This window comes from Triturus cristatus, chromosome 3_1, assembly GCF_964204655.1.
Source record: "Triturus cristatus chromosome 3_1, aTriCri1.1, whole genome shotgun sequence".
NCBI classification, from domain to species: domain Eukaryota; kingdom Metazoa; phylum Chordata; class Amphibia; order Caudata; family Salamandridae; genus Triturus; species Triturus cristatus.
The window spans coordinates 250,862,741-250,880,250 of record NC_140583.1 but is presented as its reverse complement, the minus strand read 5'-3'; the positions used below and the strand labels follow the sequence as shown (position 1 = coordinate 250,880,250).

The following is a 17,510-nucleotide window of genomic DNA, read 5'->3' as shown; positions in this document are numbered from 1 at the left end:
CTGAGTGAGAAACCGTGAGGGATTTCACAGTTCAAGGGCACAGAATGTGATTGAAGAAATGGGGGTGGGGGGGAGAGAATGTTGCTGGCCAGTGTGAAAAGATCATGGCTAGCTTAGCATGTGTAATCTAATCACCAGAGATTGCAGGGCTCTGCTAAGGATACAGGGGTCTCAGTGCCCAAGGCTCCAGGGAGCTCTAAATGGATTATGGTGCTGGTGCTGCCTTGACACAATGGAAAATATAGTTCCCTGGCAACGTGAGGTCATCAAATTAACAATATAGTACAGGGAATGAGTTAAACAGACAAATAATAAAAAATTTGCAAGTTTTATTAAGAAAACATGTACATTGACATATTGTTAAAAATACATTGTCTAATGTCACCAAAAAGTCTATTTAGAATACAACGATGGCAGAAATAGAATCTTCTAATGACATCAATGAATCTATTGGCGTCTACGCTACATCCACATACGCCAAACCCAGGATCTGATATAATCGAGCTACACATTTTTAGCCGATCAGCTACATTTCCCGGTTGTCTACGCTACATACACGTTTGCCAAACCCAGGATCCAGCATAACTGAGATACATATTTTTACCCAATCCACAAAGTTACCAATATGTAGCCTGCCTTCGTAATTTGTTTTTATGAAAAGTCCGGCATATCTGCATCCGTTTCAATTACGAAGATTTTAAATTAACAAAAACAAATCTGAAAGAGAAGTCTCTTCCTTCAGTCCCCTATCAAATTTAAATCCTGCTTCGCACAAAACGAGATCCATTTACTGCATCCTTAAGTTCTTAATTAGAAGATCACATCCGTACATATAATAAGAGACAAGTGTATTGTGGCTACTCCTGACGAAGACACTCACGTGCCGAAACGCGCATCGAAGAATCTATTCCTGCCACCTTTGTATTTTAATAGATTCATTGATGTCATTAGAAGATTCTATTTCTGCCATCGTTGTATTCTAAATAGACTTTTTGGTGACATTAGACAATTGTATTTTTAACAGTATGTCAATGTATATGTTTTCTTAATTAAAATTTGTGAATTTTTTATTATTTGTCTGTTTAACTCATTCCCTGTACTATATTGTTAATTTGATGACCTCACGTTGCCTGGGAACTATATTTTCCATTGTATTTTTGCCCTGTCCCAGGAATTATATTATTCCACAGGGGGTCCTTGATACCCACATGCTGGTGCTGCCTTGATGCAGAATCCTATAGGTGTCTTGGATGGCTGCGGCAAAGACCATCTCTGTGCCACATGTGCGTGGCAAAAACAGGCACTTTATCGGATTTAAAGCTTTAGAACCTTTGAGGAAGTTCACCAATAATCTTTTTATTCAGGATCTTGGGCTAAAAATGCAAAATCAAGAGGGGATAGAAATAGCCTCTGCCAGTGGGGCTGACATTCGCTTCTTTTCAGAAGTGGAATCATAATAACTTGCTTAAATTCAAAAGCGATGGCGGCAGAGGTGAGCAATAGATCAAATGAATGTCAAATCATAGGAACTACAAACCTGGAGAACCTCTGGTACTGGACTGGAGTACAGGTATTCCCATTGTCCATGATTATACAAAAATAGTTTTCTATCAAGAAATATGTAACGGATGTTTTTTTTTTTTTAAACTTAGTATTCAGTTTTTATTTTACGTTTTATTGAGCTCTTCTTGGGGAATCTTCACTTTTATGCAGATCTTGTAGAGCAGAGGGATACTTGGCTATGATCTGTTTCGATAAGAACACCTATTCCGAGCTTCTATTTGAAGGTTCTTGTAGCTGTGCATTAGGATTGACCAGTACATTTCCCCCAGTTCTATATGTGTAAGCACAGTAAGAACTGAACTGCGCGCTTGCTTTTATCATGTATTCTCTTCTGAACCATCACGCTCCTCTAGTCTAGAATCGCTCTCTTGGAACACGTTATGTAGTGGCAATGTATTCTGTTAAGTCATCAGTGGATCCTGTATGTGCTAATCCTCCTTAAACATCTGTATCGGAGTTCTCAAGCTAGAGTAGCCCTGAGAACGGATAAGCTGGCTTCCAAATGTAATTTAATGCAAAATATGCATCTTGAGGTTTTCATACTATTGGCCCCGCCTTCAGAAAGGACCGATTCACACATCGGACTTTGGTGGATCATGGCGTCCAGTGAATTCTGGCTACCGTGGGACCTGTGAGTGTACTGCAGCTTCAAAGCTGACCTATACGGATGGATAGTTTACTGCATTAAACAGATACTAAATGGCAAAGAAAACGAAGTGTTGCTCCGGGGCAGCCAACTCTGCTTTCAAATGCAAAGGAGGAGGTGCAATCTAGACCTGTAGTTTTTCAGTAATTTGTGGCTGTACAACTTTCACATTGTATGTAGTCTCCAGCCCTGCTCCAGGTGTGTGTTCCTGCCATGATGGCATTTAAAAAACAAAAAAGGAGTCTGCTGAAAAGTTTGCATTGGAAGCTCGTGCTACCTCTGGCTGCGTTTCTCTTCTGGGTACTATTTCTTTCCATTGGTTTTTAATCTCCCCCTGTCGTAAAGGTATTCACATTTAACTTCCACTTTTGATGTGTTCAGACTTCAGTGGTGTGTGAAATTAGTCCAGAATTGACGAGCAGGGCACAAGTGATGCCATTGGCATACATAGAGGCCACTCCAGTGGTATTGATGGTGCCGGTTGCATATTATAAGTCGCCTCTCTTGATGTCCAGACTCATTTAGCTCTTCTATTGTGCTTTCCCTGGCTGTAGTAGACCACTAACTTAGTCTCATTATCTCCCATGCCAGCAGGTGAGCCAGGATCTGAACCGGCAGCTGCTTCAGGACGGGTACCACCTCGATGAAATTCCAGATGATGAGGACCTAGACCTCATCCCTCCGAAGCCAGCAGCAGCTCTTTCTTGCTCCTGCTGCTATGGGGAAAACAGCTCTTGCAGCGTCCAGTAGACAATCAGAGGTGTATCTGAAGACTTTGTACTCGTGGTCACCAGCATGAACAGATGCAATGCATATCTTGACGTGCACAGCCTAACCGTTCTCTTTCGCGGTGCCCAAGGTTTTGTGAAGGTGCCAGAAACCAAAGAGTAAAATCCTTGTTACAATGGAGACCAGGTTATGAAAACACCCCCTCCCTTTTTTGATTGGATAAGCCTTTGTTTTTAAAGCAGAATCGTTGGTGCTGATGAACTACCCAAAGCGGAGCAAAATTAGTTTTTCAAGCTGTGACACTAGGAGAATGGGTGCAATGTCAGAGTTGCTGCGTAGGATGTGGCTGAAGCCAGCAGGTGGGTGCGTCCCATTCAGGATCTTGTTTCTCTCAAGGCAGTAAAATCACTCCAACCTCAGAATTGTGAGACTGCACCCGAAGAAGCAGTGGGAAATCATTACCTGGATTGTTAACAAGAAGTGCCTTCTGACCAGTACGCCGTTGCTGTTCCCTTCAAAAGAGTGGTTGGTGTGTGATACGCCGCAACGTGGAGGAACATATGCAACTTGGAAAGATACTCCCTCTGCCTAAAATAGCCCTTTTTCGTTGACATTTATATCGTCTACCTGACTAACCTTCCATTTCATGAACTAGAGATGATTTTGAGAACTGTATGCTCAATGTTAAGGAAGATCCAGGAGTTTCTCTTGCAAATGTCTGCACAGAGGATTGAGTCAGAGACACTAAAGACATTCATAGAATTATTAATTCTGCTCTTTTTTGCACACCTGCACTCCATGCCTTGTGATGCTGAAATTGTGATCACTCAAACACTAAATCTTGGATGCTTGCATCAGTGTATCCCAACATTGCCTCCATGAGCATCCCATCCACCACTTCATCAGTCAACTTTGATGTTTGCATTACATTAATATGGTGACTAACCTTGGCCCTCACTTTTTAATGCCTAAGCTGCCTATTGGTAGCCTAAGCACTTGTACGCTATTTCCAAGGCCTCTTTGGGAGCTACACATGAAATCTGGAGTTTGCGTACGTGTGTGTTTTTACTTTAAAGCTCTGGTTATTTAAATCTAATGGTGCTGAGGAGTGGTTGTTAGTATAACATATTGGTTTACTTCTCATTGTTTAAGACTCAAAAGCATTACATCTCTACCGCCCTAGAGACCTCCACTCACTCATTGATCAAACGTTGAACTGGACCAAATTCTGTAGAGGGAGTTTTGTTTGAAAGCTAAATGATTGTTTCAACTTCCATTGGGAGAAGTCCGCTTTCCTGTCTGGTGTAAGGTTGCTGAATTTCCCTCAGTTTTACGTGGAGGAATTTGAAGTATTGTATATTACTATTTTGTCTAAGGCTGCACTCCTAAATTTCTATTACTCAGCAGTGATTTTACATTACTAACCCATATAACACGTAATCTGCTCTGCTGAAATTCAGAAGTGCTACTGGTTACAGGGCACAATTTTCCTGTTTGCGCCACGGTTCTCCTTTCAAGAGGTGCACCGTGGCGTATACTGGGAAAGTGGGCCCTATTATGGTGAATGCGCTGCCCTCAACAGTGACAAACTTGAACTGCCCCGGGGGAAGCACATTCAAGTGAAATACGGAGCGGCTGTTTACCAGCTGCTCTGTATTTCACTATGCAGGCGGCAATCTGCCTGTACTTTCAAGAGGGGAGAAAGATTCCCTAGTAGGCTTTTGCCGTGAGCGAATGCACCCGCCTGTAGGTGGTAGTCTGTGTGGGAGGGGGTCCATGGGTCCCACTTTACTTCCTCCTGAGGGCTGCCTTGTGGGGGTGCACTGACATTGCACCACCTTTTTGTGGTGCACTGTCAGTCTTGCTCTGCTGGAGGTCCTTTTGGACCTTCAGGCCTAAAACCAGCTAAGCTTGCATGTAGCTTCTGGCTGTCACTCAAGCTCTAACCTTTTGCACCAAGAATCTTTAAAAATCATTAGTCTGATATAAAACGAGACTGGGGAAAATTAACCCATCCAGTGGCTTGGCTGCACAATGTGAAACCACAGTGTCTTTCCCACAAATTCCTATTGAATATAATCACAAACTTGGTGCAAGTAGCAGACCGATCAGCTAAGATAGATGCTCTTTATTCAACAAACACTCGCATGTCTTGTCATTCTGGTAGTCAACATTTGTCAGAAACCTTCTACTTCCTCTTTGGGACACCTTAAAAAATGTATTGATTTTTGGCCTCTGGCAAGGATATTAGGCGGTCAGTGCTGTAGACAGCTTGCCGTAGATGTATGTTAAGCCAGTGATCTCACACCTCAGGACCTTTACTCTGAGTTTTTAACTAAATGAGGATGTACGTCTGTTGTTAATGGAGGTAAGGTTACTCTGTTAGACACATTGGTTGTACTGTTTTATTATACACATGATAGACCACATGAGCAATCTTAACATAAGGTCACTGCATAGCTTTGAGGTGCGTTACAACAAACAATTGATGGACGGAATGCTGACAATTCAGACATTCTCCCCCAGTCAAGAGATCTGGGTTAAATCCATCGTTCTTTTGCCCACTACACCACCCCAGTTTAGACATGGCCATATGCAAATCAGTCTTGACCCTGTGCCTCATGGGAACAGTCCAGCCCGAACTGCCAAGCCATGTCTTCCCTGGATCGGAATCAAGCATCCATTGTTGTTTTTGCAATTGTCACCCCGAGTGGGAAGGGTATGCTCAGACGTGAGTCCCGTGCTCTCCATGCCACTGGAATCAAGCTATCCTGGCTGACGAGGGCTGAAAACCCGAAACCGGTCCTAGTATGCTTGTTTCCAGTCCAGGGAGGACCTGGCCTGGCAGTTCGGACTGGACTGTTCCCATGGGGCACAGGGTCAAGACTGATTTGCATATGGCTGGGTTCAAACTGGAATGGCATGGTGAGTAAAAAACCGATGGATTTAGGCCCAGATCTCTGTACTGCGGTGAATGTATGACATTGTTCTGCATTCTGTCCATCAATTGTTGTTTTTGCAATTGTCACCCCGAGTGTGAAGGGTATGCTCAGACGTGAGTCCCGTGCTCTCCATGCCACTGGAATCAAGCTATCCAGGCTGACGAGGGCTGAAAGCCCGAAACCGGTCCTAGGATGCTTGTTTCCAGTCCAGGGAGGACCTGGCTTGGCAGTACGGACTGGACTGTTCCCATGGGGCACAGGGTCAAGACTGATTTGCATATGGCTGGGTTCAAACTGGAATGGCATGGTGAGCAAAAAAACGATGGATTTAGGCCCAGATCTCTGTACTGGGGTGAATGTATGGCATTGTTCTGCATTCTGTCCATCAATAATTGTTTTAGCTTTGAGGTGCAGCACAAAATGGAGTCCTGCCTTCTTAACTTGAAACGTAGAGTTTTTTGTATGCCAGAATTCGTTCAGAAAGGTTTGGCTTTTGTCTTCCAAGAGAGACCTTCTCTTTTCTTAACAAGTATGGCTACTAAACATACATTTGTTTTATTTTATTCTTACTTTATTTGACCCCAGATTTCCAGTGTCTGTTAACTCTGCCCAAAACGTAGTGCCGGATTTTCGGTGAGTTTGAATGTATGCAGCAGACCTGATTCTGTCTGTGTACATGGAACTAAGGCCCCCTTTAAAGGCCCCCATGTTAATTGGTGACATTATCCTATGCTTCTGCTTGGAATATTGAAACAAAACCAATGACTATTCTCTGTAGAAAGTCTGTATACCCATAATTTGTGGTTGCTCCTAGATTGTGTGGTGTGCTGTTAATGCTTCTGAAAAGCATGTATAAAAATAGATGGGCACAAAGGTGTGACAATGTCTTTGTACTTCGCAGTAGAGTGAATGTTTTTCCATAATGTTTACTCACCAAATGATTGATCATAGATGGTGCAAGTATAAGTGGAAGCCCTTCTGGAAGTATGAGGCCAAGTGAGTTGAGGAAAATTATTTTAAGCATACCAAGGCATTAAAGTCACTGTGTCCTCTCGCACACAGAGCGATTCTATAGGAAATCATGGTTTGGAACATGTTGGCAAACAACCACACATGATCAGGGTGCTGCTCTGGATATACCTGTTCAGCCCCCACAGTGCTTTTTGATAATAGGAATCTTGCACTGTTTAATGCATACCATTTCTGCATGTATCCCATATTGAGGAACAATGTTGCGCCCCAACATGGCATTCATGACCCATTGTTTACACTGTGTGAGCACATTCTTGGGTAAACAAATGCGCTTCAAAGTGTACTTGGTTCATACAAGGCCACGTAAATCTGTGCATCAAAAATGTGTATCCTGAGCTGTCTGGTAGATGTTAACTGCTGGATAAATTAACCTGTTCTCATCACTATTGCATTCTGCTGTGGAGCTGCATCTTCTGTGGCAACACCATACCATGACATAGCAGGGATATTAACAAATGCTGCGGTCAAAAGCAATGCATATTGTTACCTGCCTGGTCTTTTTCCTCTCACTAGCATTAACCCCTTGCATGCCCTTGACGGAACCACTCCGTCATGAGCCACGGGCGCCGTGTGCTCATGACTGTGTGGTTCCGTCATGCTGCGGCCGTTGGCGGCCGCTCCTCCCACGCGGCGCTAATTCCCCGCCTGTGCGGGCGATTAGCGCAGTGGGTGGAGTCATGACGGAACCACGCCGTCATGAGCACAGCTCGCCCGTGACTCTTGACGGCGTGGTTCCGTCATGAGCATAGCGGCGCCGTCAACCCCCCAAACCCCCCCAGTGCTGCGGCGGAATTTGCGCCGCAGCGAAGGGGTTAATCAAAGGAGATTAGAACATTGGAATGTTGGGAGCTCCATTGTAAACAATGGAGTGCTCCATGCTTCTATGGGCCGGTAAAGGCCCGCAGGGAAACATTCAAGTGTCTTGCAAAGGCCTCTTGAAGCTCGAGGGGATTTAAATCCCCTCGAGCTTCGAGAGGCCTTTGTTTAATTTGTTAAAACATTCTGCCCTCTAGTGGCAGAATGTTCTAATAGCCTTATAGCCCTCCGTAGCAGGGTTATACAAGCTTTTAAAGTCCCGCTACCTTGTTAAAGTCCCTCGAATGCGGTAGCTGGCTTTAATAGCCGGTATAGCCCGCTACGGCGGGCTATAAGGCTATAGTATTGTGAGAAGCACCCTGTAACTCCATGGTATTGCCACACAGAACTGATTAGTGGTGTCCTCTGACAGCGTCCTGGATCTGTGGCACTGAATGGTCAAGTGATCACAATGAATAGTCTAGACCAGCGATGTCCAGTATAGGTCCAGACACATGATGGTTTTTCATGATAGTACTACACCATAAATGTGGGTACAAAGTAATAATGCTACTTATTTACCCGTTACTCATCCTGGCAATGTAGATTGAATCTGGCCGATCTTGGCCGGCGATGGACACCCCTTGTATAGTATGTTACACCAGGATCCTTTGAAAAGAGCAGAGGATGGCTGCTTCAGAGTTTATATTGCACTCTGCGAAAAACAATCACAATATTTAAAGTTAGCCGTTTTGTATAGTCTTTGTTAAGCTGTTTGAATAATGACATATATATATGACAGTCTGAAGAGAGACTGGATAGTCTGTGGGTTTTTGTGTTTTTAAATAAAGAATGAAACTGACTCAAACAATGGATCTTTTGTTCTCTTCCCTCCAGGTACCAAACAGCCTGGCTGTGTGACATGATCAAAGTATATAATTGTTAGTCTTGGTAGCCAATTTAAAGACATGTAATGAAAAGGATCATTTCTGTTTTTTAAACTGCTTTGTGTGCTGAACTTGACTTTTCTTCCTCTTGACTGATTTGGAGATTGGTTTTATATGGGCTTATTGTATTTATCATTAAATAACCATCGCAAACTAGTTCTACACAAAAACGTTTGAAAAAGAAAAGTTGAAGCTAATGATGACATAGATCACTTCGTTCCAGATTGGAATTTTTTTATTTTTTTTGCATGCAACCTGATCACTGTGTAAGATGTGGGCTCTAGAACACATGCAACACGTTTGAGGGAAGATCCTTTGAAGCAAGGGCTATATCGAAGCATTTAATCGTTTATACTAACCCTCTGCAGATACAAGCAAGGTGGGAAGGACAAGGGACAGGGTAAACTTCAGTTGGCTACCCCTCTGATCTACATCAAGCTGACCGTATAGTGCCTGCACTACCTGAACACCTGCTTCCTGACCAACGAGATGGAGGACTTCCACCACACATCAAAGACCTAGTGAAGGTTGTCAGTCATACCTCTAACCACAAAACAGAGGACAGTAACTCTTGTTTTTCAGATGGTCCTTCCAGACTCAGTCTGATACAGTCCATGTGTATATCAATTCACTCCTTGATCAGTAATCATCCAGGGGACAAGCATATAATATATGTAGGCTTTCCTGTTTTCAATTTCTATTTTTGGTAAATTCTGGTGGGGTTTTTGAAACCGGCAATGCCAAAACAGCCGGTACACAATTTGCTAACTCTGACCACTGACATAACTTTTCATGCTAACCCTGGTGCACTTGAAGATTGCGAATCTCTGGGCAGGTTCTGCAACATATGTGTTGAACTGGGCCCATATGCCCTCAGAGTAATTGAAGCAGCAAAAATGAAACCGCACTTTTGAAACTTTGGAGAATATTCCGCTTTTTGGAAGGGATCTAGAACTTGTGAAGAGTACCAAATGAGGTTTCATTGACTTCACATGCCATGATTGGTGAAGGGGCATTTCTATACATCATTGCAAGCCATTTCTCATACATTGTAAAATAAAAGTTCCTGAATTGCTCCTCAACATTGCCTTGGTGACCAAGTGGCAAGCAATCTAACATGGAACATGTTGCAGTGCCAAAGTCACAAAAGGTGTTGCCTAGCCTGCTCTCAAGGAGATGTTTCACATCTACACCAATTATGCTGAACACTTGGTAGACAAGGGTGTTTTCAGACTCCAGTTTTATATTACGTCCACTACAGCAGTTGTTTTCCTGTAAAAATCTAAGAATACAGTAGAGTATACTTTTTTTTCACATCACTATCAATATGTGACCAAAGATCCTTTTATTTCTTGCCGGTGGTATCATCACTCAACAAAATTTCTGTAAATGGTTGCCACATGGATAATATGGCATTCACGGCCTCTAGGACTGAGAACCATCAGATAAGTGACACAGTTGGGATGATTCTTTCTTTGATGCCATGCAAAGCACAAAATGAGAAATGTTTGTGTTTTAGTTTTCGACCATAACAAAACAGTGCACCAGAATGGACTAAAAAGTCAATAGTATTCTTCATTAACTCTGATGATTGTAAAGATGCTTTCAGCTTACCATCTAACAAGTGGCAAGAATATCTTACAGGGAAGCACTTCAGCTCAGGCATCGATTTTGACAGGTCATCACACAACTTTTTCATATACGAGGCTGAATCACTGCAAATACAAACAATATCTCTCCAATCTTCGTCGAACTTGGAAAGAACCTTTTTGCAGCAGCATTCCAAGTGACACTGCGTTCCATGTTTTCCAAAAGTCTGGTGTCGTGTTTTCACCACTATCCCAGATGCTTGGTGATAGCACTCTTTTCATTAATACCTGTCACTACACCTTGAATTGAATGTTTAAAGCCTGGGGTGTTTGGCAATTCACCTACTATCAATACTGACTCACTAGAAAAGAGGCTGTTGTATCAAGGTTTTGTTTTTGTTACCCATTCTCTGTGGGTAATTGTGATGGCACGTATTGGGAAAGATTCTTATGAAACCAGCGATTTTACTTATCAGTGAAAGAATCAAACACAGCCAAAATATCAAATATTATTTTGATATTTCCTGATTCTCTACAGTTTATAAAATAATTAAACAAGCCCTAAAACATGCTTCTAAACCCTGCATCTTAAGACCATAGATCACAAAACCGAAAAACAATATTTTAGTGACATCCCTAAACAACAAAGCTCAAGCAGAATACTGTTAGCCCATTTTTTCTTGCTGCTACTTTGTAGACCAAAGTTACATTGTATTGATCCCTTCAGGAAGAACTTAAAATGACTTTCACTCTCCTTTTCCTTTCTTTGAATGGTAAATAGTTTGTGGTTTTGATGGTGTTTTTTCAGTGTTTATATGTTTACACTGCTGAGGGCTATTTCCCTTTTGGTGGGGTTTTATCAGTTATTATAGGTTTATACCTAAAACAGGACGGCCTAAATATATGGAAGGATCAATGGAATCTGTTTACACGTACTATGGTCATCCTGGTCTCTTCCCACATCTAACACCAAAATCCAGGTTAATGCAGGCATAGTACCCCAATAAATCCAGAGAAATAAGTCTGGTACAACAAAGCAAGCAGATAGTGAAAAGAAACAAATTGTTTTGGCATCCTGTTCCCTTCCTTTCAAGTGTGTCCCCAGTTTTGTATGTAAACCCCAGCAGACCTGTCGAGCAGGATGTGATAATGTAATGTCAAAAGGAGGCCCACTGTAATTGGAACCTTGATGGGCTCATCACGAATAATGGGTCAGTCCAGAATGCTAATGCTATCTAAGAAGAAGGAAGATTAAGAAAGATCAAGGGGTTGAAACAGCGAGGTGTTAAGAAATTTGTCAAATGAGGCGAGTGAGCGACACTCTCTCAAAGTTTGCGGCAGAGTGTTGCAGAACTTTGGTCCAAGAAAAGAGAACACTCTGCCTCCTTGGCGAGATTTTCTATTTCTGGGGGTGATAGCCAGCAGAAGATGGCTCGAACGCAGCGTGTGTGTACAGGGACACCCTTACTTTGCACACACCATTCAATAGGCAAACAGTGTAAGTCGCGTTGGGGACTGGCTGTAGAGATGAACTTGGGAGGGTGAAGTAGAAGACGTGTAGCAGTGTTTTGTAGAATCTGCAGGCACCTGAGTAGTGCTTTAGCCACCCCAGATAAAGAACATGCCCACAGACTGTGTGAAGATAACTAGGGCCTGGACTACGGTTCTCTGGGCAGAGATAAGAAGACAGTTGTCAATTTACTGAGCCATTTCAAGATGCCAAAGCACATGGCTCGAGCTTGTTGAGCTCATAGAAAGTTTGCTATCCAGCCAAACATCAAGATTCTTTACAGCTGGTACAAGGCTGGGGAGATTGCCCACCATCAGAACCTCCGTCTCCCCATTTAATTTCAGGGAGTTGACGTGACTAGACGTGACAATGATGAGACTAGGGAAAGACAAGTGCTGAGGGCATAAGCATTCGGATTGTGTTTCAAGAACAAAGATACCACAATTTGTTTATCATCTGCGTAAGAAAAAAGTGAAGCCACATTTTTCCAGTATCTCTGCTAATGGTTTACATAGAAGTTGAAGAGAAGTGGTCTCAAAGTGGATCCCTGAGGCTAAGGGGTGAGAGTTTGATCTGTGTGGATGTGTATGATCCTGAAAGGTATGATCATACAGGAAGGATTTTAGCCAGGAGAGGGCAGTGTCCCAAACTCCTATTACCTGTACTCTTTGTAGGAATGTGATGTGATTTACAGTGTCAATTGTTGCACTGAGGATTAGTGCAGCAGCCCCACCTTGATCTAACTGGTGCCTCAGGAATTGTGTAACACTGAGGAAGGCAGATTCAGTGCTGTGCCCTGCTCAAAACCCAGATTGTGAAGGGTGAGGAGGCTGTTAAGTTCCATGTGAATTGCTGGTTCAAGTGCTACTCAAAACACTTTGGCCAAAATGAGTAAAAGAGAGATGGGTGCGTAATTTGACCAGGTAAATGGATCCAGATTGGGGTTTTTCAATTGAGGAGGGTTTCGGAACAATGTCCTCCGACAGTGATGAGTTTAGAAGTTGGATAAGCTGCTTCAGAGCAGTGTGGGAGAGCTTACAAAGTACTGCCGGGGGCAGGGATCCAGTGGCGGGCCAGATTTAGTGGATGCAAGAAGCGCCATAAGAGAGGGCTCCGCTAAGGGCTGAAACATATGTAGCGTGCTGGCTACAATAAGGAGGGATACTTGATTGCTAGCCTCACCTGTGATAAGGAAAGCAGACTGGATGTCTGCCACTTTTTTTTTTTTTTAAGGAAAAAGTTAGCTATTTATCACACAGTAGTTGTGATAGCGGGAGTAACTGGTGTGGTGTTAGCGGGGTCAGAAAGAATTTTAACTGCTTGGAAGAGTATATATGGGAAGTTTTGGGCAGAGGCTATTTTAATCATACAGAACGCAGCTTTAGCAGCACAACACTTTTTTTTGTAGGTTTTTATTGCTGTTTATTTAGCATTGTTTGTCCTTATTGCTAAGTTTTACGCCACTCTCTCTCTAGCTGTTTGCATTACTTTTTGTTTTAGTACAGGTAGTCATTGTACCATGGGGCTGCGGTAAGGATTCAATGGTGCTTTTTTTTTTAGGGATGGGGATTAAAGTATCCAATGAGTACCTGAGCCAGGAGTCCATTATCAGTGTATCTAGTACTACTGAATTGCATAGCAGAAGAGGTGTGACTTCTAAGATTGCTTTCCAGGTGGGGACGTTCAATTTTGGCCAACTCTTGCTAGAGGAGACTGAGTGATTCTCTCAAGTCCGGGCCCTTTTGTCTAATGAGACTGTGAAAGGGATCGCCAAGTGTTTGGACCTAGGTTCCTGGTTGATACTATTGCAGCTGGGTGAATGTCTGGAATTATCTGGAGGCACCCACGGCGCCTGGTACATGAAGCTTAGTGTGGGGGATGGGAAATCCAGAAACAGTGCAATTTCTCTTCCCTGCAGCGGTCTAGTTAGGAACGACATGCTTCAGGTGTGGGGGGCCAGAGGGCATACTGGAGAGAAACAGAATAGGTAAGCATACCTGCTGCCTGAGAATCAGCACCCCTGCTGCCTGAGAATCAGCACCCCTGTTCCCATTCATACACAGACGGGTTTGCCTTTGGTGTGCCCGCTGCACGCGTCTGCACTTAAATAGGCAGGTCGGGAGAAGGTGCCCAGTGTCCGTGAACGCTAGAGCACTAACCGCTCACTTGAGGTGTCAAGCTCAAAATGGCTGTTGAATCTATCGAAAATTCCTCCCTTTATATCCCCTTTTTAGTACGATTCAGCAGTAATACAATTTTTCACAGTTATTCGGACAAGCACTTCTGCAAAAGTGTCAATTGTGACAGAGCAACTAGTAATGACATTTTTAAATGAACAGCGTAATTTTAAAAATAAGGCTCTGGGGAGGCCCAGTTACAGAAAAAAGCAGTTCCACCCATGCCACGGCTGTGTATAAACATGCATTTACCTGTAAGAGGGAAGGCCTCTTTGAAGACAATCCAGTTATTAGGCCCAACCCCACTAGTCAAGAGAAAAGCACCACCTCCGCACATGCAGGCCTTTTGTCTCTGCTGTGGGAGCAGTTTTCACACTTCTTCAAATGCTAATTACTGACAGAAGTGGGAGAGCAAATGCAAGTTTAGTTTCCAGAATTTCAGGCAGTGAAAATATAACGTCACTTTTCCTTAATATTTACTAACAAGCATTTGCAATGCAATGGTCTCGGCATTGTTAAAGTTAGAGCTATTGGCATTGTTCATGACATTATTTTTGTTTATGTTCTTAAAACATTTAAAGAAACGGCACTGTTATTTACAATGTCAATAGCTTAATCACTCTCAAATGTGAGACCTATTGCATTTGCACCCACACAGAGCCACACACAAAGCCACCCACACACACAGCCACCCACAGAGCCACTCACATAGAGCAACCCACACACAAATCGAGCCACCCACAGAGCCACCTACACACACACACACGCAGTAGCCCACTGACCTATTTACATTATGTGCACTTTGTGATCTGCATTAGTTTTTCTGCCTGAAATTCAAAACTATAGGCATTTTGTGCTATGCTTGTATTTTTTTCAAAGTGGATTCATTAAAAAGCCATATGGGAAGTAATGGGCTAACAGTTTGAAGCCCCTTCGACGTGATGCACTCCAAGCTGTTACTGGATTAAACAGCCTTTGTACACTACCAGTACAACAACATCTTGAGACAACACCACGGGTTAAGAGTTCTTTGGCACCAGTCCCAGCCCAGCCCCTTGTCTGGATGCTTAAGTCCTGGTAAACTGACTTCACCTCCCAGGCCGCCACATTTCACATGGACCATCCCAACTGAGAATGTGTTTTAAAAATAAGCTAAAAAGAAAATATTCTGAGGAAACCGATCTCATTCAAACATCATTACAAGGCATTCCTTATTCCCATTCTGATTTCATAGTAAAACAAACTTCACCACTTTAAGGAAAAGGGAAGATAAGCATTCAAGTCCATTGTATGTGTTTTTTAGAGAACTGTAGTTTTAAATACAAATAGAGTAATTCTTGAGATGTCACTATTAAAAATATGTACTTGAGCTAATGACAGCAACAAGAACGAACACGTTTTGCTGGGTCTTTTTTTTGTTTGACATTCCATTCATCAGCAAGCGCACCGAAGAAACACAGATCCGAGCACTACACAGGAGCTACTTCTCTTCAGCACTACTACCGCATTTCCGCACAGAAAAAGTACTACAAACTCCACGTGTGAACGCGAGTGAACGATGGTAAGTGCTGGGAGCGGCTCCTGCATACGTTTACAACACTGGGAAGAGGGAGCTGAAGGTGAAGAAGCAGTACTAGGAAGAGGAGAGAGAATGGAGCAGACACGAGACAAAAGATAAGAAAAGGGAAATGAGAGCGATGTAAAATGATTAAGCATAGAATAGGACACAAAAAAGAAAAGGGAGGCAAGAGCCAAACAGTAAAAGGAGCGCAGGACAATTTTCAGTACCTGGTGAGGCCTTGTCGAGAGACTGCAGCGTTGCAGGAAGGGAGCCTTTCGAAGGTGAGTGTTCCTCAGCGGTCCTGCAGGGGAGATCCTGCGGGGTGGAATATAGTGAGCGGCGGGGGTCTAGCCAAGCACACCACTCCCAGCCCGGCAGCGGCAGCTTAGAGGAGCAGTCCCTGGTATGCACTCAGGGTTGGAGGGTGAGTAACGCCACGCCCTCCCCTCACGGAGCGAGGCCGCTGTGTATCGGAAAGGAGGCAAGCGGCAGCAGAGGACGCCAGAGTTGTGTGGCCGGCCCCAGGAGCAGGGAGTTGGCGTGCTCTATTCCCGGTCAGGTGGCCACAGAGTATCGGGTAGGAAGTAGACTGGAGGATGCCACTGTGGTGTGGTTGGCCCCAGAAGCAGCGAGTCGGCGTCTGCAATTCCGGGGTCACGCGACAGGAAAAGGGTGAACCAGTCAAGAAACGCCCACCGTTCTGCTGGAGTGCTCGGCCGGGGCAGAAGAAGTTAGAGGATTTAAAGGCACAGCGCGTGTGCTGGCTTCTGAAGACAGAGCGCATCGAGTGACTGGGGGTCAGTCAACGGTCTCAGGAAAGAATACCAGCATCCATATTAAACTGCAATTTGGAGCCTACATTATTTCTTTCCTCGCCAGGGGGGGGGGGGGGGACTGCTGGCCCGTAAAAACGAGAGGACGAGCACACCACTGCCTTTCTCCGAGGCGAAGCAGAAATGCCTCGGAGAAAGGCAGCGGCGATTTCGGATTCGGGGGCGTGTTCTCCTCTTGCCATTGGCTTGGGGAGATAATTAGAAAAGTTGTTAAAAACACGCCCCCGAATCCGAAAAGGACGGGGCCTGTTCGGAGTGACGGACCTCTTCTCCAATGGCTGGCCAGCATTCAAGAGGCCAGCCAATGGAGAAGAGGGGAGAAGAGGGGCGGGTTCAAGCCCCTCTTCTCCAAGTCATTATGTCTCGCGAGCGAGACTGCGCAAGCGCAGCCTTTGCTAGCCGAGACCTAAAAACCAGACCACCACTGAATTGGATTTTTAATAAAACTATTAAATAGTTAATACATTTTCTAGCTAGTCCCATTCCTGAGATAAAGTATTAGGATTTTAATATGTACTCTGGTTTTCTATATGAGACAGCTAGGCCTGCTACAGTGAAAAATAGATAATAAGTGCTAGTCATGGTAAGGACATGTTAACATTACATTTCTACAGGTCCTATACCATGCCACCTGCCTTGTGGTCAATAAGGCCTACATAGGGGGGATTTATTAATATTTAAAAAGGAGGTTTGATCTGTCAAAGGGGATTATTTTGAAAAGTATAATTGCAGTGTTTAAACTGCCACATTCTGGCTACAGTGGTATGCCAGTGGCCGTGTTTTACACTATCACTGTAGTGGATGGCAGAACAGGTGCCCACTGCTGACATTTAACTTGCACACTGGGTACATTTTGTACCATATATTAGGAAATGATATGCAAGTTAAATATACTAGTTAAGATTATGCCCATTCAAAAATGATGAAAGGGAGGAGCACAGGACTTTACTACTGGTTAGCAGGGGAAATGTGCACAGAGTTCTAAAGTCCGCAAAAATACAAGGTCCAGCAAAAGATGAGAATCAGGGATGACCATGCAGAAGAGGCTAATTCCAACCAATTGGCTATTAGCAAACATCTCCTTTGGTCCCAAAATAAAAGTACTCATTGCCATAGTAGTCCCTGGAACGTAATGAAACTACTTTTTGTGTGGATGTGCTGCTCCTTGTAAAAGGGAAGAATGGCT

The 17,510-nt window shown here is 43.7% G+C and overlaps 1 protein-coding gene across 2 annotated transcripts in view; it reads left to right on the top strand.

Moving 5' to 3' along the window:
* Window positions 1-4,032, top strand: part of FAM219B (family with sequence similarity 219 member B) — a 95,379-nt gene extending 91,347 nt beyond the window's left edge. The window contains exon 6 of one of the 2 annotated variants that reach the window (XM_085643813.1): window positions 2,801-4,032. In XM_085643813.1, coding sequence (XP_085499939.1) covers window positions 2,801-2,959 — 159 coding nt within the window. In that variant the 3' untranslated portion in view covers window positions 2,960-4,032. The remainder of the gene's footprint in view (window positions 1-2,800) is intronic. The other variant, XM_085643814.1, reaches the window with a different exon arrangement.
* Window positions 4,033-17,510: the final 13,478 nt, after the last annotated feature.